General features: G+C 34.9%; 1 protein-coding gene across 1 annotated transcript; it reads right to left on the reverse strand.

Moving 5' to 3' along the window:
- Positions 1–5,153: 5,153 nt before the first annotated feature.
- Positions 5,154–13,378, reverse strand: LOC133321143 (longitudinals lacking protein, isoforms H/M/V-like). Its single transcript, XM_061530235.1, has 6 exons — positions 13,088–13,378; positions 10,353–10,777; positions 9,038–10,289; positions 7,498–7,622; positions 7,350–7,432; positions 5,154–5,293 (listed from the first exon to the last, which is right to left on the reverse strand). The coding sequence occupies exons 1-6, from the start codon at positions 13,376–13,378 to the stop codon at positions 5,235–5,237; spliced, it is 2,235 nt and encodes a 744-aa protein (XP_061386219.1). The 3' UTR covers positions 5,154–5,234.
- Positions 13,379–21,796: the final 8,418 nt, after the last annotated feature.

The raw sequence follows: 21,796 nt of genomic DNA on the forward strand, positions 1-21,796 counted from the left end.
CCGCATAGGCATCATTGCGAGGAGGAGTAGGGCGCAAAAAACAACACTCAATACAACAACAACACCTACTAATAGTATACAACAAAAATTTCCTCCATTGTCTTGCTTCATCAATTTTAATTCACAAAAAAATAAAATTCTTCCACATTCACACACACTTTATCCTCTGGGTTTATTGTTGTTGTTGTTTTTTCTGAATTTTTATTAATAAAAAACAATAAATTTACTTTTCTTAATTCTTTCGTTTCGCTTCGTTTTTCTTTTCTGTATTATTTTATTTATTTTCGAGACACCAACTCTGCCAACGAACTAACTTTTTTTCTTTCGCTCGCACAGGAACGCAAATAAACGAACCAAATCGTCGTATCGAAAATCAAACGTACACTAAACAAGTAGTAAAAGGCGCCGCGACAACGACTCGACACACACGTTTCGTTCTCACGTCACGTTCACTTAACCGCAATAGGACACGCGCACACAACACAACCAACACGTCCAACGTAACGTTTACAAATGATGATGTGCTCAACAAACTTTTCAATGATTGGGCATGCAAAGTTGCTGTGGTGAATTCGCCAGTTTGCTTTGCTTGGGCAAGCTTGCTCTCGTGTGTGCGCTCTCACACACAGACGGTAGCTCTCTGCTCAGAGACATAATAGAGATGGTAAAGAATGTTAGTGGGTACATTATTTTGGTTACTGTTGTGAGCAGGGGAAACAAACAGATGTGTTGCAACACACACACCTGTCACATTGATGGCTGGAACAGTGTTCAGTAAATCATTGGGTATGTTCAGTGTGTGTGCAAAAATATCACAGCATAGGGTAATTGTAGAACAGGGAGGAATTTTAATATTAATAAAATAAATAATCAAATATTAAAACAGAAAGAAAAATTAAAAATAAATTTAATTAAGCGGAGCAGTATAGTCTGACGGGGCCTTCCATACGACACGCTACACAACTACCACGGAACTCTAACTTTTTGCGAATGTTTATTTCGATCCTGGGAATATTTCGTGATATTTGCACCATCTTGACCGATTAGAGATTAAAAGCACTTCTTCCATACACTGATATATTATCCAAATATTCTCAATTTTCAGTACAGACCTCATCATTAATTATCGAGATTCCCTGTTGTGTTGTGATGTTCGGTTTGTGGCCTATAGATCGACTCGAAAAAAAACACTCAAAATTAAGTTTTCGATCCACTTCATCCCAAATTTTTCATGTGATCATTGCCGTAAATTATAGGCGTTGTCCTTGACCATAACTGGAATCTATAGGAAAATTTTAAAGCAATCAGCGCTTTATTTCTGCCCTCTAATGGGTTATTAAATAATATCTGAATACGTCATTTGACAGATCTTTATCAAAACTGGCATGCTTATTCTTTGGCCCGATCCCCTTCTCCATGTAAAATTTCGTCAAATTCGTGGACGGTATGGCATTTTTATACAGACGGGTCGAATGTAGTAGAATATACAGGGGCTGGGGTCTACTGTGAAAGGCTAGGCCTTCAGTTAACCTTCAAGTTGGATAGCAACTGTAGGATTTTCCAAGCTGGAATCTTTGCGATTTGAAAGGCAGCATATTTAATAAAAATTCTGGATGCTGAGATCGTTGAAGCGGTGCTATCTTTGTGGATAATCAAGCGGCTCTTAAAGACATCAAATCCTGCAATATCAAGCCGGAGGTCGTCCTCAAGTTTAGAGCAGCGTTGGAAACACTAAAAACTGTATTGGGTGTTGGGTACTACGACACTGTGACTTCATGGGTAATGAAAAAAGCACTTGGATCTAAATCAACAGATCTAGCAATAGCTGGCCCAATCAAATCCCCAGGTGACTATTTTTGTGGATATTCAAGCAGCCCTTAATGCCATCAAATCGCGTAATATCAAGTCCTCGTTTTTGGAGCTGCTTGGGAAACATTAACGGCTGTCGGTTGTGTTGGGTTCCAGGACACTGTGACTTCATGTATAATGAAAAAGCTGAATTAGATAGACGAAGATCTCAATCTTCAGATCTAGTAATCGATGACGCAATAAAACCACCCATCTCTCACCTTTTCCATAATTTTGAGGCGTTCTTTAACGAAGGAGCCAATGAATCTTGGCACAACGAATCTATGAGCAATGTGTCATGATCTGTCAGCCTAAAGAATATACGCACTGTTGAACCTGAGCAAAGCTGAAATTTGAGTAATGGCGGGAGGACATTTACAATTAAATGGGATCCTGCGATGACGAGGAGGAGATGGGGACAATCGAGTATCTCTGGTCTGCAGACGGCATAGATTAGTGGGTGTTCACTTTCCACAGTGTCTAACCTCCTATTAAACTATGGAACCTGTTTTAATCCATAACATTATCTGAAACCTTAACTGGTTGGGACAACGCAACCTGAGCACGTAACTTTTTTTAATTCTTTATTAGACCGTACAAATGCGGCTTCAGGCCTAGCAAATCCACCATTGACCAGACCTCTCGGAGCCCTTCACTACCGAACGAAGGTCCAGACAAGGTGACAGTTTGGTATGTGACCTACATAACATCCTGTTGAAAATCGTCATACGAGATTCAAATGTGAAAGAAATGGCTCCGCCAACGACATCGAGTCGAACACCTTTGAACGATTGAGAAGGAATCTGTCAAAGTGGGACTGGTGGTAAATGACGAGAAGAACAGACGCGCAAGACGTCCAGTAGACACGGACCAACTGTGGAACTTGAAAACTTCAGATTCGAGGTAGTAAACGATTTTTTATACCTCGGTACCGCTATAAACAAAAGTTATGACATCAGTTTTGAAATTTAGAGAAGGCCATAGACCATAGTAGCATCTGTTGGCCAACACTACAACAGATGCTACTATGGTCTAATTAAGCAGTTTAGAAACAAGGCGCTGATGCTACCCATGCTGTTATGTGGATCTGAAGCATGGGTACTTGCGCAAGCCGATGAAGCAATTCTTGAAGTGTTTGCTCTCAAACATCTCAATCTGCGTCGACGGTGAATATCGTCAGACAGTTTTGGGGTGCGCCTTAATCTTGACCGGACCTGTCCAAGTCAACCATAAGCTGCGTTCCTTCCGCGTTCTCTTCCCTGTGAAAGACTTCTTAACCAGCAGTGTCTTGTTATGTAGATTAAAGGCCTCTATCATGGGTTCTATCATGACGTTGCCTTTTGTAATAAAGGTCATACTTATTCTTCCGAGTATAAGTTTCTGTTCGCGTTTTTTCCTTCGATTGATCCTGGCCAGATTTTGCCATTGTGTCTCAGATAAATACTCCTTCTTTGTTTTGAGCCCCATCCATCTTACCAACTTCATCGTTCCTCCGGCATTCTTAGACGGTATTTGAGTTTGAGTCCCTCGGACTCGGAAGATTGAGTCAATATTGCTCTTCCCCTGCTGCCATTTGAAAACATTTTTTTTCGGACCAAAATGTACGTAAAAAGGGGACCAAAATCAGATTTTCAGATTTCCTAAATTTTTTTCACGAAAATGAGCATTCAACGGAACAATTTGAAAATTTATTTGTCCGAATTATAATGTCCGAAACGACTTTTAGGGTCGGATATATTTTCAATATTATTGACAGTTGTCATACGCTAATGTAATAGATGGAATGCCACTTTATTAAGCCCTCTCGTGTTGAAGGTGGGTATTAAAATTGTTACCAACAATTTCCTGAAGATGTCGTTGTTGTATTTGAATGGTGACTTATTTATCGACATTGCGTGGTAAGACTGTTTCTAAAAATTAGAAAAAAAAACGTTTTTTGTGTCGATGAGATTTTAGTTTCGTCGACTTTAGTAGAGATGGCGCACCATTTTTTTGATTCGTAAATAAAAAAATAGCTTTAATGCAAATTTGGAATTGAAAATCCATAATCGATTTAAAGATTTTTAGGTTATTTTTTATTATTGATATAATTTTATTATTTATTTTTTTCTTTTAAATTTTTGTAAATTATTTGTTCTGTTTTTTTGCCTTGTATATTATTTAATTTTAAATTAAATACCGTTACAATGATAATGCATATTTTTGTGATTTTTTTTAATTTGTTTATCAATATGTTTTTTTTTTTAATTATTTTTCTTATTTTGAAATTCTACTAATCATATATAACTGTAAATCCACATACAATGTTGTCGTGAGAGAAAAAAAAATATTTTTTTATGATTTTTTTTAATATGAAATTTTTACAAATTTGTTAATCAATTTTTATTTTCTTATGGATTTCTGTAAGCTAGAATATAAATGATTATTTATTTAAGAAGATTAATTTTTCAGATATATAATATTTTTATTTAAATATTTACATGGCTTTTTTTTAAATTAATTTTTAGAAAATAAATTTTGGTATTTTTTTGAAATTAAAAAAAAGATGACTTCAGTTTAAAAACTCGGTGGCAGACAGACAGACATGTATTATTAGGGAATAAATATGTGAGTTGAATTTAAAAATTTCCTTCCTATCCATCTTCCTATCCCATCCGTATCTGACCACCCTAAAATAATGTTTGTGGCGATTGCATAGAAATAAAAAATTAAACAATGGAACTAAAAATGCATAAAATCTATAATTAAAAAGAATTTACAAACTTATACCTAAAATAAATTTTAAAAATTAAAAAAAAAAATACAAAATTATTCTATAAAAAAATTAAAGCAAAACTAAATTCCAATAAAAGCCTCACACTAAAATCATGTTTTTATGTATTTTCTGTGGGGGTTGCTTCTTCTTCATCTTAATAATATATTTTTATGCAATAAATTATGTTTAATTGTGTTTTTAATAATTTATAATTAATTATATATTTAATTATCAATATCATTATTAGAAATATAATCTTAATTTAATTTATATGTATGTATTTATGCATTTAGAAAATTAATTTAATTAGAAATTTTTCTTAAAGTACTAAAAAATAATTCACTAGACATTTAATTATTTTATATGTTTATATACACAGGAAGGAATGCTATATGGTATTATGACAAAACATATTAATACTAACAAAGACTTTTTTTGTAAATTTTTTATATCCTTTGTGACTCGGTTCCAAATTAATTTTTGGGGGTCTCATTGATGACCTTTGACATGATACCTTTTTTTGGAGCCATTGAAAAATCCAAAAATCGTATCCTTATTTTTTGGATTTTGTAGGAGTTTGTGATTTTTGTAGCCCCGTTCTACTACGTCCCATAGTTTTGCTAATTTTCTCTCACATCTGCGGTCGCGTCCAGAGTTCACTTAAGTCTTTGGGTCGTAGTTTACCAATATCTGGGGAGAAAAAAAAAATAAAATATTAAAAAAATATATACCAAAATGATAATATTAAATATTAGTAAGTTTATGTGCAAGGATGTTCTATACAACGATAACCTAAAATACAGAATTACAGTGAATTAGATTGTAAAACCTGCCCAAAATCCCCAAAATACCGAATATTAAGAGGTACTCTCATATGGGAGCTATCCTGAAACTGAGACCAATAATAGTAATTTTGTGGTACGTGCATGTGCTATACAATGAGAACCCAAAATACAAAATTTCAGTAAATTCGGTTGAAAAACGTGTCCCAAATCTATTAAACACCGAATATTGGTGGGTACCGTTATATAGGGGCTACCCTGAAACATGGGTCAATATTAATAGTTTTTGGCATGGGCATGTGTTATACAATGAGAAACCAAAATGCGAAATTACAGCCAATTTGGTTGAAAAATGTATCCAAAATCCCTAATATTCGAATATTGGAGGGTACCGTTGTGTAGGTGCTACCCTGAAACTTGGGTCAATATTGATAATTTTTGGTACGGACATGTGCTACACAATGAGAACCCAAAATACTAAATTAAAGCCAATTCGGTTTGAAAACATGTCCAAAATCCTCAAAATACCGTATATTGCGGGATACCGTTATATGGGGGCTACCCTAAAAATAAGACCAATATTAATAATTTTTGGTGCGGACATGTGATATGCAATGAGAAACCAAAATACACGATTTCTGTCAATTCGGTTGAAATACGTGTCCCAAAACTGCAAAATATCGAATATAGGGGGGTACCCTTACATGGAGGGTACCCTGAAACATAGACCAATATTAACAATTATTGGTATGGACTGCCAAACTACAGCCAAATCGGTTGAAAAACGTGTCCAAAATCCTTAAAATATAGAATATTGGGAGATACCCTTATATGGGGCCTACCCTGAAACTTATATCAATTATAATAATTTTTGGTATGGATATGTGTTATTCCATGAGAACCCATAATACCAAATTACAGTCAATTCGTTTGGAAAACGTGTCCAAAATCCCCAAAATACCGAATATTGGGGTGTACCCTTATATGGGAGCTACCCTGAAACTTGGGTCAATATTAATAATTTTTGGTACGGGCATGTGCTATACAATGAGAACCCAGAATACAGCCAATTTAGTTTAAAAACATGTCCAAAATCCCCAAAATATCGAATATTGAGAGGTACCGTCATATGAGGACTACCCTGAAACTTGGGTCAATACTTACTATTTTTGGTACGGACGTGAACTTTACAATGAGAACCCAAAATACAAAATTACATCCCATTCGTTTGAAAAACATGTCCAAAATCCACAAATTACCGTATATTGGAGGGTACCGCTATATGGATGCTACACCAAAACGTCGACCGATATATTCCATTTGTAATACCCAACATCCTAGGAGTACTGGCAATGTCTGTGCAAATTTTCAGAGCTCTATCATAAATATTTTGATCTCTATCATGATTTCCACAGACGGACATGGGTAAATCGGCATCGAATTTTATTCTGATCAAAAATATATATTCTGTATGGGTCTCCGGTGAATATTTCGGGATGTTGCGAACAGAAGGACAAATTTAATATACACTGTACCTTATGGTGGAGGGTATAATTATTTTATATATCCGTCAAAATAAAGACAAATACGCATGAGAACGATGAGCTCGGATGCAAGGTCTTCAGAAGATGAATTGCGAAATGTGGGATGGTACTTAAAGTAAGTCATTAAGAACACTATCGAGACTGTGTATAGTAGAGATTATCATAAAAAATAACGCTTCATTCAATGGCATGTGCCATCAGATAAATTGAATATATACCAAATAAATCCTGATAATGTAGGTTATCCCGGTAAAGAGTTCGAATGTAAATTCCGTTTTATATCTATTACAATATCTCTTTCAAATGTGTCTATCCTCTCCTAAATTTTGTACCATTTCAGTAGTCTCCAATGATCAAGTTTAGATCTCTAAACATATTCTATACAAAAACTCCCTTATACAGTTCTGCATTATAACTTACCCAATTGTCCCGGTTTTGGTGTTGGCCAGGCCATATCAAATCGATGCTGCATTAGGGAACTTTGTGGTCTCATTGATGTGCTGCTATAATAAAATAAAAATAATCCAAAATCAGTACATATGTTTACTGAAGATATTTACTTATATACCTGTATGGATGCTTGAGACAACCGTAGACCTCCCGATAACGTCCATAGAGCGTACCATATGAAACACCTAAAATACGTGCAGCTTTCTTCATTTCAAGTCTTTTGTTTTTAATGGCATCGAGGACCTGGAAAATAAAAAAAAATATTTTTTGTATACAATGAGATTTATAATCATAATTAAATCGAAATCGGAAAATATATATGGGAGCTATATTTAAATCTGAACCGATTTTCATGAAACTTAACACAAATCATTTTAGACTTAATTCAGTACCATGTGCCAAATATTGTGCAAATCAAAAGATATATAGGGTCTTTAGCGCACAATTTACATTAAATCGGAAGAAAATATATATATGGGAGCTATATCTAAATCGGAACCGATTTTCACGAAACTTAGCAGACATCATTCTAAACCTAATTCAATACGAGGTGCCAAATTTCGTGCAATTTGAACGATTTTGGTACACCATTTACCTAAAATCGGACGAAAATATATATGGGAGCTACATCTAAATTGGAACCGATTTTCACGAAACTTAGCACACATCACTCTACACTTAATTTAGTCCGCTGTGCTAAATTTCGTGCAAATCGAAAGATATACAGGGACTTTGGTACACCATTTATCTAAAATCGGACGAAAATAAATATGGGAGCTATATATAAATCTGAACCGATTTTCACGAAACTTAATACACATTATTCTAGACTTAATTCAGAACGCTATGCCAAATTTCGTGTAAATTGAAAGACATATAGGGACTTTTGTGCACCATTTACATTAAATCGGACGAAAATACATATGGGACCTATATCTAAATCCGAACCGATTTGCATGAAATTTAACACACATGATTTTAGACCAAATTCAGTACGCTATGCCGAATTTCATGCAAATCGAGAGATATACAGGGTCTTTGGTACATCATTTACATTAAATCGGACGAAAATATATGTGGGAGCTATATCTAAATCTGAACCGATTTTTATGAAACTTAACACACTTCATTCTAGACTTAATTCAGTACGCTGTGTCAAATTTCGTGCAATTCGAAAGTTATATAGGGACATTTGCATTAAATCGGACGAAAATATATGTGGGAGCTATATCAAAATCTGAACCGATTTTCAAGAAACTTAACACGCTTCATTCTATACCTAGTTCAGTACGCTGTGTCAAATTTCGTCCAAATCGAAAGATGTATAGGGACTTTGGTACACCATTTACAGTAAATCGGACGAAAATATATATGGGAGCTATATCTAAATCTGTACAGACTTTTACGAAACTTAACACACATCATTCTATACCTAATTTAGTACGCTACCACGCTAAGTCACCATTTACATTAAATCGGACGAAAATATTTATGGGAGCTATATCTAAATCTGAACCGATTTTCCCCAATTTCAATAGGGTTCGTCCCTGGGTTTATAAATCGACTCAGAAAGCGATTCTATGCATATTCTCAAAATGAACCATGTGTCCATCTCGTTTCCTTTTGTCGACCCATAACATAATTTCTTTTAAGCTTACCCTCCTCGTAAATGGTTCCTCCCAAAATTGTGGCCTTCTGCCCTTGGCCAAGTAATCATCCATTTTAATGACATCCTGCCATTGTGACATTTCCTCCGTGGTCAAACGTAAGTCCGCCTCATTATAATCATCCATTTTAATGTCAACATATTCATCGGGATGCGCACCACCATTGGAAGCAGCAGTCGAAGCTGCAGATGTTGGAATACTCGCCGTTGGAGCATGTATGAAGTCATGTGTCATTAGAATGCCATGTTCATTGATGAGATACCCTTCGGGCACATATTTGCCATAGTGATGTGCTAGTGACGGATGGGCATGTAAAGACGAGGGAGGAGCAGCCGATGTTGGAGGAGGTGGTGGGGGTGCAGAGCCTGCTGCTGTTGTTACTCCTCCACCTCCTCCGTGATGTCCATGATGAGTGGCAACGGCCGTGGATGTAGAGGCCGATGGTGAGTTGGATGTGCTGTGATGATGTTGATGGGAATGGGAATTAGTATTGTTATTTGATGAGGACGAGGATGTCTTGTGGGCTGCTGAAGAGGAGGAGGATCCATTTGTTGCCGATGATCCCGAGGAGGAAGTTGGAGAATTGGATGTGGTGTTAGGACCATTGGATGATGACGATGACTTCTCCTTGTTTGTGGTATTCTTTTGTTGCTGCTGCTGTTGTTGTTGTTGGCTTTCAATTTCCTCCACGGTTTGTGGAACTGTGGCGGCTCCCACATCCTCATTTAGAAATTCATCGCTTTGTTCGGTTTTGGGTGATTTTTGTGATTCTTGATCTTTGGAATTTTTACGCCGAACTTCTTGCAGCTGCTGCTGAGAATTTTCAGGTGAGGAATCGGCTGACGGATTTTCCTTCTTAATGGTTATGCCACCTTCAAGGGTTTCACTGTCATGTACCAAGTTTTTTGTATGCTCCTCATCTTCATGATCATTATGGCGATTGAGATCTTTTGTTGCCTGTTCAGCTTCCAATGAACTGGTAATCCATTCCGGTTCATTTGTGGCATCATCGTCGGGCTGGGAATTATCTCGACCCTTGTGGGGTTTATAGCGTAAACGTTGCTTCTGCTGCTGGACATGATGTTGATAGGCTTCGGCAGCCGAGGGGGAATTGGGTCGGGAATGTTGTAATTGTTGCTGATGCTGTTGTTGTGCGTTGGATCTTTCCTCGGCATATGGGCAACCTCCCTCCATATAGGGTGCTTGATCACCCTGATCGCCGGCATAATGGGCCATTTTGCGTCTGAAATTTGTAAAAGGATGGGTTAGTAGAGGGATTTATTTTCCAGTTGGGTGCTTTACTTACACATTAAAAACATCATAGGAATCATCCAATGGTGGCCGACCCCTCTTCCGTTTCGGTCCCAAATAGGCATCATTTGGTGAAACCGCTGCCACCACCGAACCACCGCCCGTAGCAGTGGAGGATAATATGGGTGTCAGTGTTGGCAGCCGGGCATTCATGGCGGTACCATGTTTGGGTGACGGTGTCTTCTGCTCTCTCTGTTCTCCTCCATTGGGACTGTGAGATCTTTGCGGATGTGTTGCAGTGGATTCATGACCATAGTGGTCATAAGGTAACATATCACGGCTACGTGATGTTGTGGGAGAATAGAATTCCGTTTGTGGAGTTGGTGGCGGAGGGCCGTCTTCATCGTCACGCCATGTCACCTCAGCTAGGCCTTTTATTTTGAGATCATCAGCTGTTTTGAGTAGGGATGCCAAGTTGGCCTATAAAAAAGGGGGAAAATAATTTGTTTCAAGTTATTTATTGGGATATTAAAGAGAAAAATAAAATTGGATGGGGTTTATTTTTTTGTCTGAAAATTCAACCAAAATTAAAAAAATATAGGGGCGAAAATATACATGTGAGCTATATCTTAACTTAACACACATCATTTTGCACCTATTTCAATATGCTGTGCCAAATTTCGTGCAATTCGAATGATATATAGGGACTTTGGTACACCATTTACTAAAAATCGGACGAAAATATATATGGGAGCTATATCCAAATCTGAACCGATTTTCAGGAAATTTAATACACATCATTGTAGACTTATTTCAATACTCTGTGCCAAATTTCGTGCAATTCGAGTGATATATACGGACTTTGGTGCACCTTTTACCTTAAATCGGACGAAAATATATATGGGAGCTATACCTAAATCTGAACCGATTTCTATGAAACTTAACACACGTCATTGCAGACTTAATTCAGCACGCTATACCAAATTTCACAAAAATCGAATTATATACAGGGACTTAAGTCCAGCATTTACATTAAATCGGACGTAAATATATATGGGAGCTATATCCAAATCAGAACCGATTTTCACGAAACATAGCACACATCATTCTAGACTTAGTTCAATACGCTGTGCCTAATTTCGTGCAAATTTAAAGATATTTAGGGACTTTTGTGCACAATTTACATTAAATCGGATGAAAATATATATAGGACATATATTTAAATCTGTACCGATTTCCATGAAATTTAACAAACATCATTCTAGACTTATTTCAGTAAACTGTACACAATTTCGTGAAAATCGAAGGATATATAGGGACTTTGGTACACCATTTACATTAAATCGGACGAAACTATATATGGGAGCTATATCTAAATCTGAACCGATTTTCACGAAACTTAACACACATCATTCTAGACCTAATTCAGTACGCTGTGCCAAATTTCGTACAAATCAAGAGATATATAGGCACTGTGGTACGCCATTTACCTTAAATCGGTCGAATATATATGGGAACTATATATAAATCTGAACCGATTTCCATAAAATTTAACACACATCTTTCTAGATTTAAATCAATACCCTGTGCCAAATTTCGTGTAAATCGAAAGATGTATGGGGACTTTGGTGCAAAATCGGACGAACATATATATGGGAGCTATATCTAAATCTGAACCGATTTTCACAAAACTTAACACACATCATTCATGGCCTCATTCGGTACGATATGCTAAATTTCGTGCAAATCGAAAGATATATAGGGACTTTGGTACACCATTTACCTTAAATCGGACGATAATATATATGGGAGATATATATAAATTTGAACCGATATTTACGAAACATAACCCACAACATTTAAGACTTAATTCAGTACTCTATGCCAAATTTCGTGCAAATCGAACAATATATAGGGAGTTTACTACACCATTTACATTAAATCGGACGAAAATATATATGGGAGCTATATCTAAATATGAACCGATTTCCATGAAACTTAACACACGTCATCTTATATCTAATTCACTACGCTGTGCCAAATTTCGTGGAAATCGAAAGATATATAGAGACTTTGTGCAGAATTTTCCTTAAATCGGGCGAAAATATATATGGGAGCTACATATATATCTGAACCGATTTTCACGAAATTGAACACACACAATTTTAGACTTAATTCTGTAAGCTATGCCAAATTTCGTGCAAATCTAATGATATATAGGGATTTTGGTGCAGCATTTACCTAAAATCGGACGAAAATATATATGGGAGCTATATCTAAATCGGAACCGATTTCCATGAAATTTAACACACATCATTCTAGACTTAATTCACTACTCTGTGTCAAATTTCGTGTAAATCGAAAGCTATATAGGGACTTTGGTGGCCCATTTACATTGAATCGGGCGAAAATATATATGGGAGCTATATCCAAATCTGAATCGATTTTCTTCAATTTCAATAGGATTCGTCCTTGGGCCGAAGAAGTGAGCTGTGCCAAATTTCATTTAAATCGGATCACAACTGCGACCTGTACTTTGTTTACAATTTAACATCTGCAGACGGACTGACCGACGGACATGCATAAATCGACTCAGAATGTGATTCTATGCATATTCTCAAAAGGAACCAAGTGCCTATCTCGTTTCCTTTTACCTGTCACGAATATATGCAAGAAGACATAATACCCTGAATGGTATTAAAAACATATTTTAAATTATTTTTTTTTTAAATTAAAATATTTTGAAATTTTTTTTTTTAATTAAAAAAAAAATATTTTTTTCCTACTTACATGTTCGACATTAATTTCACCCTTGTACATAAATTCAATCAAGCATTTGATGTCGGCAAATGATATATCCTTCATAATAATAATGGGATCCCGTTCACTGGCATAATTTGTGAGGACCGTATCGAAGAATGTACTGCAGGCGCACAAAACCACCCGATGGGCCCTTATCAGCTGACCCTCACACGCCAAGGTGACATCACAGAAACAGCCACGATCCAGGAGCTGTGAAAACATTGTCTGTAGATTGCTGTGATGGTATTTCCACCGCAAACAATATTGTTGCGGCAACATGTTGGATGATTGTGGGTGGGGGGTTTGCGAGGAGGTTAGATGAAGATTTCGAGCAATTTAATTCTGAAAATGAAAGAGAAGAAAAAAATATTAAAAAATAAATAAATATTTTAAATGGAAATTTTAGGTAATCCCTTCCTGGGAAATGGGGTTTGGCCATTTTTGATGTTTTTGTTGTTGTAATTTTTTTCCACAAAATTTCAAAAAATGTACAATACAATGACAACCTTGCTCCCATATTTTCTCCCCACCACATTTTCTTGTTATCACAGACACAGACACACGTCTATGTCCATCACACACATGATCCTTTGCTTCTGTTGAGCGGACGAAATCCTTGTTTCCCTCTTTAGTTTGTTTTCTTTTTGGGTTCTGCAAAAAAGGGCATGAGTTTTTCCCTCATTTTCTTTGGTAATAAAATTGGAAGATTTTTTTCCTTTTTCTTTTTTTCATTTCCTTAAAAGCCAAATGACATTAGTCCAGGGGTTTTCTGGGCATTTTTCTTAGAAAAAGGGGTTTTCTAACATTTTATTTTTAATTTCAATTTTTATTAAAAAAAACAACCTAACTGACCGCTTTCCCCTTAACCGAACTCCCACCCCTTTCCCCATTAAACCCTTTTTATACAAAACTTTATTTATTTTTCCATTTTTTTTTCAATGATGTTTTTTTTTCATTTTTCTTTATCATCTGGTGGTGGGGAGAAGCAGGGGGGTCGAAAAAGGACACTCAACTCTCTTCCTCCTTTTTCGTGTTACCCTCTTTATTTTTTCAGCTGTATGTTCGTCTTTTTTTCTACTTCTGCTGCTGCCAACATGAAAATAATAAAAAAAATGTTTTTCTTTTTTTTCGCCTTTTAAATGAAAATGGGGGGAAAATTTTGCATCATAAAATTTCAGCATTTTTTTTATATCTGGGATATAAATAAGAAAAAAACCCTTTTTTCAGGTCGCAGTTTTATTTTACACTGTTGTTGTTGTTCATGCTTGATTTTTATACGAACAGTTTTTTTTATTAAGTTTTTCTGTCTTTTTTTTTTTTTTGAATGCCATTTGGAAAAAATATAGCCTGAGTTTTTCTCGTTAAAAATAAACGAAAATGCGATATAAAAAAAATAAATAAATGATAAGCCTTTTTTCATCCTCCTAGGTGGAACACAAAAATGAAAAAACAAGTGAAAAAATAACGGAATATAAAAATATTTATTTTTCGAATAATGATGAAAATACTGGAAACTGTACTTATGGCTTGAAAAAAAATCTTTAAAAACACACGCCTTTATATAAATAGTCTTAAAAAATTCTACCACTATAAATATGGATGGATTTTTTTAAAAATATTTTTTCGAGAGGCGTGGATTTTTTAGAAGTATTTTTCGAGAGGCGTGGATTTTTTAGAAGTATTTTTTTGAGAGGCGTGGATTTTTTAGAAGTATTTTTTTGAGAGTTTTTTAAACAGGCGTGGATTTTTAAATGTATTTTTTCGAGAGTTTTTTAAGAGAGTTTAAGGAGTGGATTTATATAAATATTTTTTTCGGGAGACTATTAATAGGCATGAATTTTTATACCCTTCACCACACTGTGTTACAGGGTATTATGTCTTTGTGCATATGTTCCTTTTGAGAATATGCTTAGAATCACTTTCTGAGTCGATTTATGCATGTCCGTCCGTCCGTCTGTAGATGTTAAATTGTAAACAAAGTACTGGTCGCATTTATGATCCGACTTGGATGAAATTTGGCAAAAGTCACTTATTTGGACCAAGGACGAATCCTATTGAAATTGATAAAAATCGGTTCAGATTTAGATATAGCTCCCATATATATTTTCGTCCGAAATTTGGCATAGCGTACTGAATTAAGTCTAGAATGATGTGTGCTATGTTTGGTGAGAATCGGTTCAGATTTAGATATAGCTCCCATATATATTTTCGTCCGATTTAAGGTAAGCGGAGTACCAAAGTCCCCATATATCTTCCGATTTGCACGAATTTTGGTATAGCCTACTGAATTAAGACTAGAATGATGTGTGCGAAGTGTCGTGAAGATCGGTTCAGATTTAGATATAGCACCCATATATATTATCATCCGATTTAAACGTAAACGAGGCACATAAGTACCCATATATCTTTCGATTTGCACGAAATTTGGCGTAGGGTACTAAATTAGGTCCAGAATGATGTGTGCAAAGTTTCGCGAAAATCGGTCCAGATTTCGATATACCTCCCATATATATTTTCGCCCGATTTAATGTAAATAGTGTATCAAAGTCTCTATATATATCTATATATTTGCACGAAATATGGTATAGCGTGCCGAATTAAGTCTATAATAATGTGTGCTAAGTTTAGTGAAAATCGGTTTAGATATAGATATAGCTCCCATATATATTTTCGTCCGATTTAATGTAAATGCTGCATAAAAGTCCCTGTATATCTTTCGAATTGCACGAAATTTGGCAGAGCTGACTGAATTAAGTCCAGAATGATGTGTGTTTACTTTCATGGAAATCGGTTCAGATTTAGATATAGCTCCCATATACATATATTTCCTCCGATTTAATGTAAATGGTGCACCAAATTCCCTATATATTTTTCAATTTGCACGAAATTTTGCATAGTGTACTGAATTAGGTCCAGAACGATGTGTGCTAAGTTTCGTGAAAATCGGTTCAGATTTAGATATAGCTCCCATATAGATTTTCGTCGGATTTAATGTAAATAATGTATCAAAGTCCCTAAATGTCTCTCGTTTTGCACGAAATTTGGCACAGGGTACCGAATTAGGTCCTCAATAATGTGTGCTAAGTTTCGTGAAAATTGGTTCAGGTTTAGATATAGCTCCCATATATATTTTTGTCCGATTTTAAGTAAATGTTGCACCAAAGTCCTTATATATTTTTCGATTTCCACGAATTTTGGCATAACGCACTGAATTAAGTCTAGAATGACGTGTGCTAGGTTTCGTGAAAATCGGTTCAGATTTACATATAGCTCCCATATATAGTTTAGCCCGATTTTAGGTAAATAGTGCACCAAAGTCCCTGAAAATCATTCGATCTGCACCAATTTTGGCATAGCGTACTGAATTAAGTCTAGAATGACGTGTGCTAAGTTTCGTGAAAATCGGTCCAGATTTAGATATAGCTCACATATGTATTTTCGTCCGATTGAAGGTAAACGGGGCACCAAAGTCCCCGTATATCTTTCGATTTGCACGAAATTTGGCGTAGTGTACTGAATTAGGTCCAGAATGGTGTGAGCTTAGTTTCGTGAAAATCGGTTCAGATTTAGATATAGCACCCATTTATATATTCGTCCGATTTTATGTAATAGTGCACCAAAGTCCCTATATATTCTTCCATTTTCACGAAATTTGGCATGGCGTACTAAATTATGTCTAGAATGATGATGGACCTGAAAATCGGCTCATATTTTGATATTGCTCACATATATATTTTCGTTCGATTTAATGTAAATGTTGCACCAAAATTCCTATATGTCTTTCGATTTCCACCAAATTTGGCATACTGAATTAAGTCTAGAAGTCTGTTCAGATTTAGATATAGGTCCCACATATATATTTTGGTCCGATTTTAGGTAAATGGTGCACCAAACTCCTAATTTTTTGTCCGATGGAAACAACGTACCATATATATTTCGAACGGGTGTCTGATTGAGACTATATTTTTAACAGTGCGGCGATTCCCATAAATGTGTCCCATTGTACGCAAACGATTCTTAATCTGCCCGATAGCATAGGTTGCCGAAAGGTGTATGTTCCTTCGAGGGAACATTGACATGAAATTGTTCGGATACATATGTACAATATACATACAGTGGTGAAGGGTATCATATAGTCGGCCCAGTCCGACTTTACTACTTTCCTTATTGGTTTTTAAAATATTTTTTGAAGATTTTTTAAAAATATTTTTTTGAAACAGGCTTAGATTTTTTATATTTTTTTCGGGAATTTTTTAAAAATATTTTTTCGTTAATTAAAAAAAATATTTAATGAAAGACCATCAGTAAAAAATCTGCCTTTATGTTTTTTTTTAAATCTAGGCCTTGGTGGCCCTTCAAAATATTCTTTAAAAATCTACGCAAAAGTTGTCCATGGAAAAAAAAAATTCTTTAAAAATTCGGTCTTTGAAAATAGCATATGGCTTTAAAAAGAAATAATGACTGTCATAAAATGTTAACATCCGTTTTCCTTTACACAAGAAAAAATAAATAATTATAAAGAAAAGAAATAAAAAATTAAAAAGAAAAGAAAAAAACAATGGCAAAGGCAAAGTAACCGTTCAGCATCCTCAAAGCTAAAAATATAAAAAAAACCCACCATTTCAAAACACAGGGCGTAGAGCAGATAATAAAAACTGAAATAAAACCAAGCAAAAAAATATTAAAAAACAACAAATCTTTAAGATCAAAACAAAATAAAAAATGAAACAAAAACAACAAAAAGTTCGTTGTCGACAACGACAATGCATCATCTAGTCAGTGAAGAAGACCAGAAGAGAAATGTCAGTTCCGTTTAATGTTTTAGTCCTTTCTGTTTTTTTTTATTATTTTTTCTAGTTTTATTTCTTTTTGCCAGCTTTTATTTATTTTTTTTTATTTTACTCCTTTCGAGGCGGTCGTATAAAATTTTTCTTCACAAGGATTTTTTTTGATACTTTGGATTTTTTTATTATTTCTTTTTACCTTCGCTTGACAGTTTCCATGTTCTTCATTTCTTTTGGCATTATTTGTTGTTTATACCCTTCACCACACTGTGATACAGGGTATTATGTCTTTGTGCATATGTTTGTAACAGGCAAAAGGAAACGAGATAGACCCATGGTTCCTTCTGAGAATATGCATAGAATCACTTTCTGAGTCGATTTATGCATTGCCGTCCGTCTGTCTGTCTGTAAATGTTAAATTGTAAACAAAGTACAGGTCGCATTTATGATCCGATTTGGATGAAATTCGGCACAAGTCTCTTATTTGGCCCAAGGACGCTCTAATATATATTAGCGTCCGATTTTATGTAAATGGTACACCAAAGTCTCCATATATCCTTTGATTTGCACGAATTTTGGCATAGCGTACTGAATTAAGTCAAGAATAATGTGTGCAAAGTTCCGAGAAAATCTGTTCAGATTTACATATAGCTCCCATATATATTTTCGTCCGATTTTATGTAAATGGTGCACTAAAGTCCCTATGTGTCTTTCGATTTGTACGAAATTTGGTATATTCTACTCAATTAAGTCTAGAATGATGTATGCTAGGTTTCATGAAAATCGGTCCAGATTTAGATATAGCTCCCATATATATTTTCGTCCGATTTTATGTAAATGGTGCACCAAAGTTCCACTATATCTTTCGATTTGCACGAAATTTGGAACAGAGCACTCAAATGAGTCTAGAATGATGTGTGCTAAGTTTCTTGAAAATTGGTTCAGATTTAGATTTAATGTAAATGGTGTATTAAAGTCTCTATATATCTTTCGATTTGCACGAAATTTGGCATAACGTACTGAATGAAGCATAGAATGATGTGTGCTATGTTTCGTGAAAATCGGGTCAGATTTAGATATAGCTCCCATATATATTTGCGTCCGATTTTAAGTAAATGGTGAACCAAAGTCCGCATATATCTTTCGATTTACACGAAATTTGGCACAGTGTGCTGAATTAAGTTTAGAACGAAGTGTGTTAAATTTCGTAAATATCGGTTCAGATTTAGATATACCTCCCATATATATCTTCGTCCGATTTTAAGTAAATGGTGCACCAAAGTCCTTATATATCTTTCGATTTATACGAAATTGGGCACAGTGCACTTAATTGGGTCTAGAATGATGTGTGCTAAGTTTCAAGAAAATCGGTTCAGCTATATCTAAGCTGCAATATATGTATATTTTCGTTCGATTTAATGCAAATGGTGTATCAAAGTCTCTATATATCTTTCGATTTGCACGAAATTTGGCACAGCGCACTTAATTGAGTATAGAATGATGTGTGCTAAGTTTGGCGAAAATCGGTTCAAATTTAGATATAGCTCCCATATATATGTTCGTCCGATTTAATGTATATAGTGCCCGAAAGTCCCTATATATCTTTCGAATTACACGAAATTTGGGGTACCGTACTGAATCAAGTCTAGAATAATGTTTGCTCAGTTTTGTGAAAATCGGTTCAGATTTAGATATGCCTCCCATATATATATTTTCGTCCGATTTTATGTAAATGGTGCACTAAAGTCCCTATATATAAATCGATTTGCACGAAATTTGGCATTTAATTGAGTCTGGAATGATGTATGCTAAGATTGGTGAAAATCGGTTCAGATTTAGATATAGCACCCATATATATTTTCGTCCGATTTTATGCATTTGGGGTACTAAAGTCCCTATATATCGTAAATGGTGCACCAAAGTCCTCATATATCGTTCGATTTGCACGAAATTTGGCACAGCGCACTTTATTGAGTCTATCTCCCATATATATTTTCCCCCCATTTAATGTAATTGGTGCACCAAGCCCCTATAAATTTTCCGAATCTAAAGATGATTTGTCTGTTCTATCTACAGGATATTGTGTATATTTGCGCCTTTTGTATGTACCCACAGTGGTGAAGGGTATCATATAATCGGCCCGTCCGACTTTTGAACTTTCCTTACGAGGTTTTTTTTTATTTTTTAATGTTGGCATTTTTTTTTTATTTTTTGCAATAGAATATGCCTGCCAACCGCTCGGTAGTTTTTCATTGGAAAAATTAAAAAAGGAGGAATATAAAAATTATTTCAATTATTGGGCCCGCCATGATGATATGGATGATGTGTAGAGAGTAGTAGGGCGTTAGTTAACAGGTTAAGGGGCTTAAATAATGAATTTTTTCAAAGGCCCTCAATGCGTAGATTTTTGAGAGATTATTTTTTTAAAGGCCAACAAGACGTAGATTTGTTAATAATTTTTAAGGATCCAACGAAGGGTAGATTTTTTTAAAGAATACTTTTTTACGGGCCCAGCAAGAGGTAGATTTTTTTAAGAATGATTTTTCAAACTCCAAAAAGGCGTGGATTTTCTATAGAATATTTTTTCAGGGACTATACTTTTTTAAAGACTGTCTATAGTTGTGGATTTTTTAAAGGTTTTTTAAAAATATTTTTTTAAAGGTTATCTATAGTCGTTGACTATCTATAAGCGTGGATTTTTTAAAAATATTTTTTTGAAGACTATCTATAGGTTATTGGTTTAGCAAGGCATTGCATTGATAAAGAATAATTTTCCAAGGGTCCAATAAGACGTAGATTTACCCTTTGCCAACTATCACTCATCCTCCCCGTAGCACTCTATATAAAATTCAAATAATTTGTGTCCTTTTTATATAGGAAGTTTAATGCAACACACACAGGCATTCAACTACAGCCTAACCAACAGGAGCTGAATCTGTGGATGTGGCTTCCTTGTATCAGGAACAGCATAAAAACGCTCCTTTTGCAGGTGTACTATAATTAAACAGAACACAGAGAGCATAAAAAACAAGAAACAACAAAAAATTGGTAACACAAAAAAAAAAACGCTTATAAAAAACCGTACCCTTTTTTTAATATCCTTTGCCATGATGGCAGAAAGAAAGCAAAACAAAAACAGCAACAACAAAAAACTTCATAAAAATGTTAAAATTTTTATGTTGCTCTTTCGGGAGGTTTTTTAAGCTGCTGTTTTTTCTCTGATGTTGTTTTTGTTGCTTTTATTATTATATACAACAAAATAACATACACACATACATACGTATGTATATAAATATAAATATGTAGCATTTAGTAAAAAACCCGAAGCATATAATAATGTCATTGCTTGCAGGTCCTTCGCCCATATAATAAAACAAGGACTCTGTTTTTTTTCGTTCACTGTTGCAGCAACAATGATGAAGGAAGAATAAATGAATGGCACAGAAAAAAACGACAACACAAACACACGCATATAAAAAAACGACGAATGAACAGGACAAAAAACAAAATACAACAAAAAACAACGCAGCGAACAGAAATAAAACATTAAAATAAATTCAAAATAATTTGCGAAAAAAAAATTATACAAAAAAACTTAATGCAACAGGGTTGCCAATATGCGTGGATTAGAAATATAAATAAGGGACCAACAATACGAATGGATTTTTTTTAATTTAAACCAATATTTATATATTTATTTTTGTTTACATAAAATCAAAGGAAAATATATATGGGAGCTACATCTAAATTTGAACCGATTTTCACGAAACGTAGCATACAGAATTTTAGACCCATTTCTGTACTCTATGCCAAATTTCGTGCAAATCGGACGAAAATATATATGGGAGCTATATCTAAATCTGAACCGATTTTCACGAAACTTAACACACATCATTCTAGAACAAATTCAGTA

The sequence above is a fragment of the Musca vetustissima genome, unplaced genomic scaffold, assembly GCF_032173495.1.
Source record: "Musca vetustissima isolate MV318-11 ecotype Yass unplaced genomic scaffold, APGP_CSIRO_Mvet_v1 utg17252, whole genome shotgun sequence".
Taxonomy (NCBI): Eukaryota; Metazoa; Arthropoda; class Insecta; order Diptera; family Muscidae; genus Musca; species Musca vetustissima.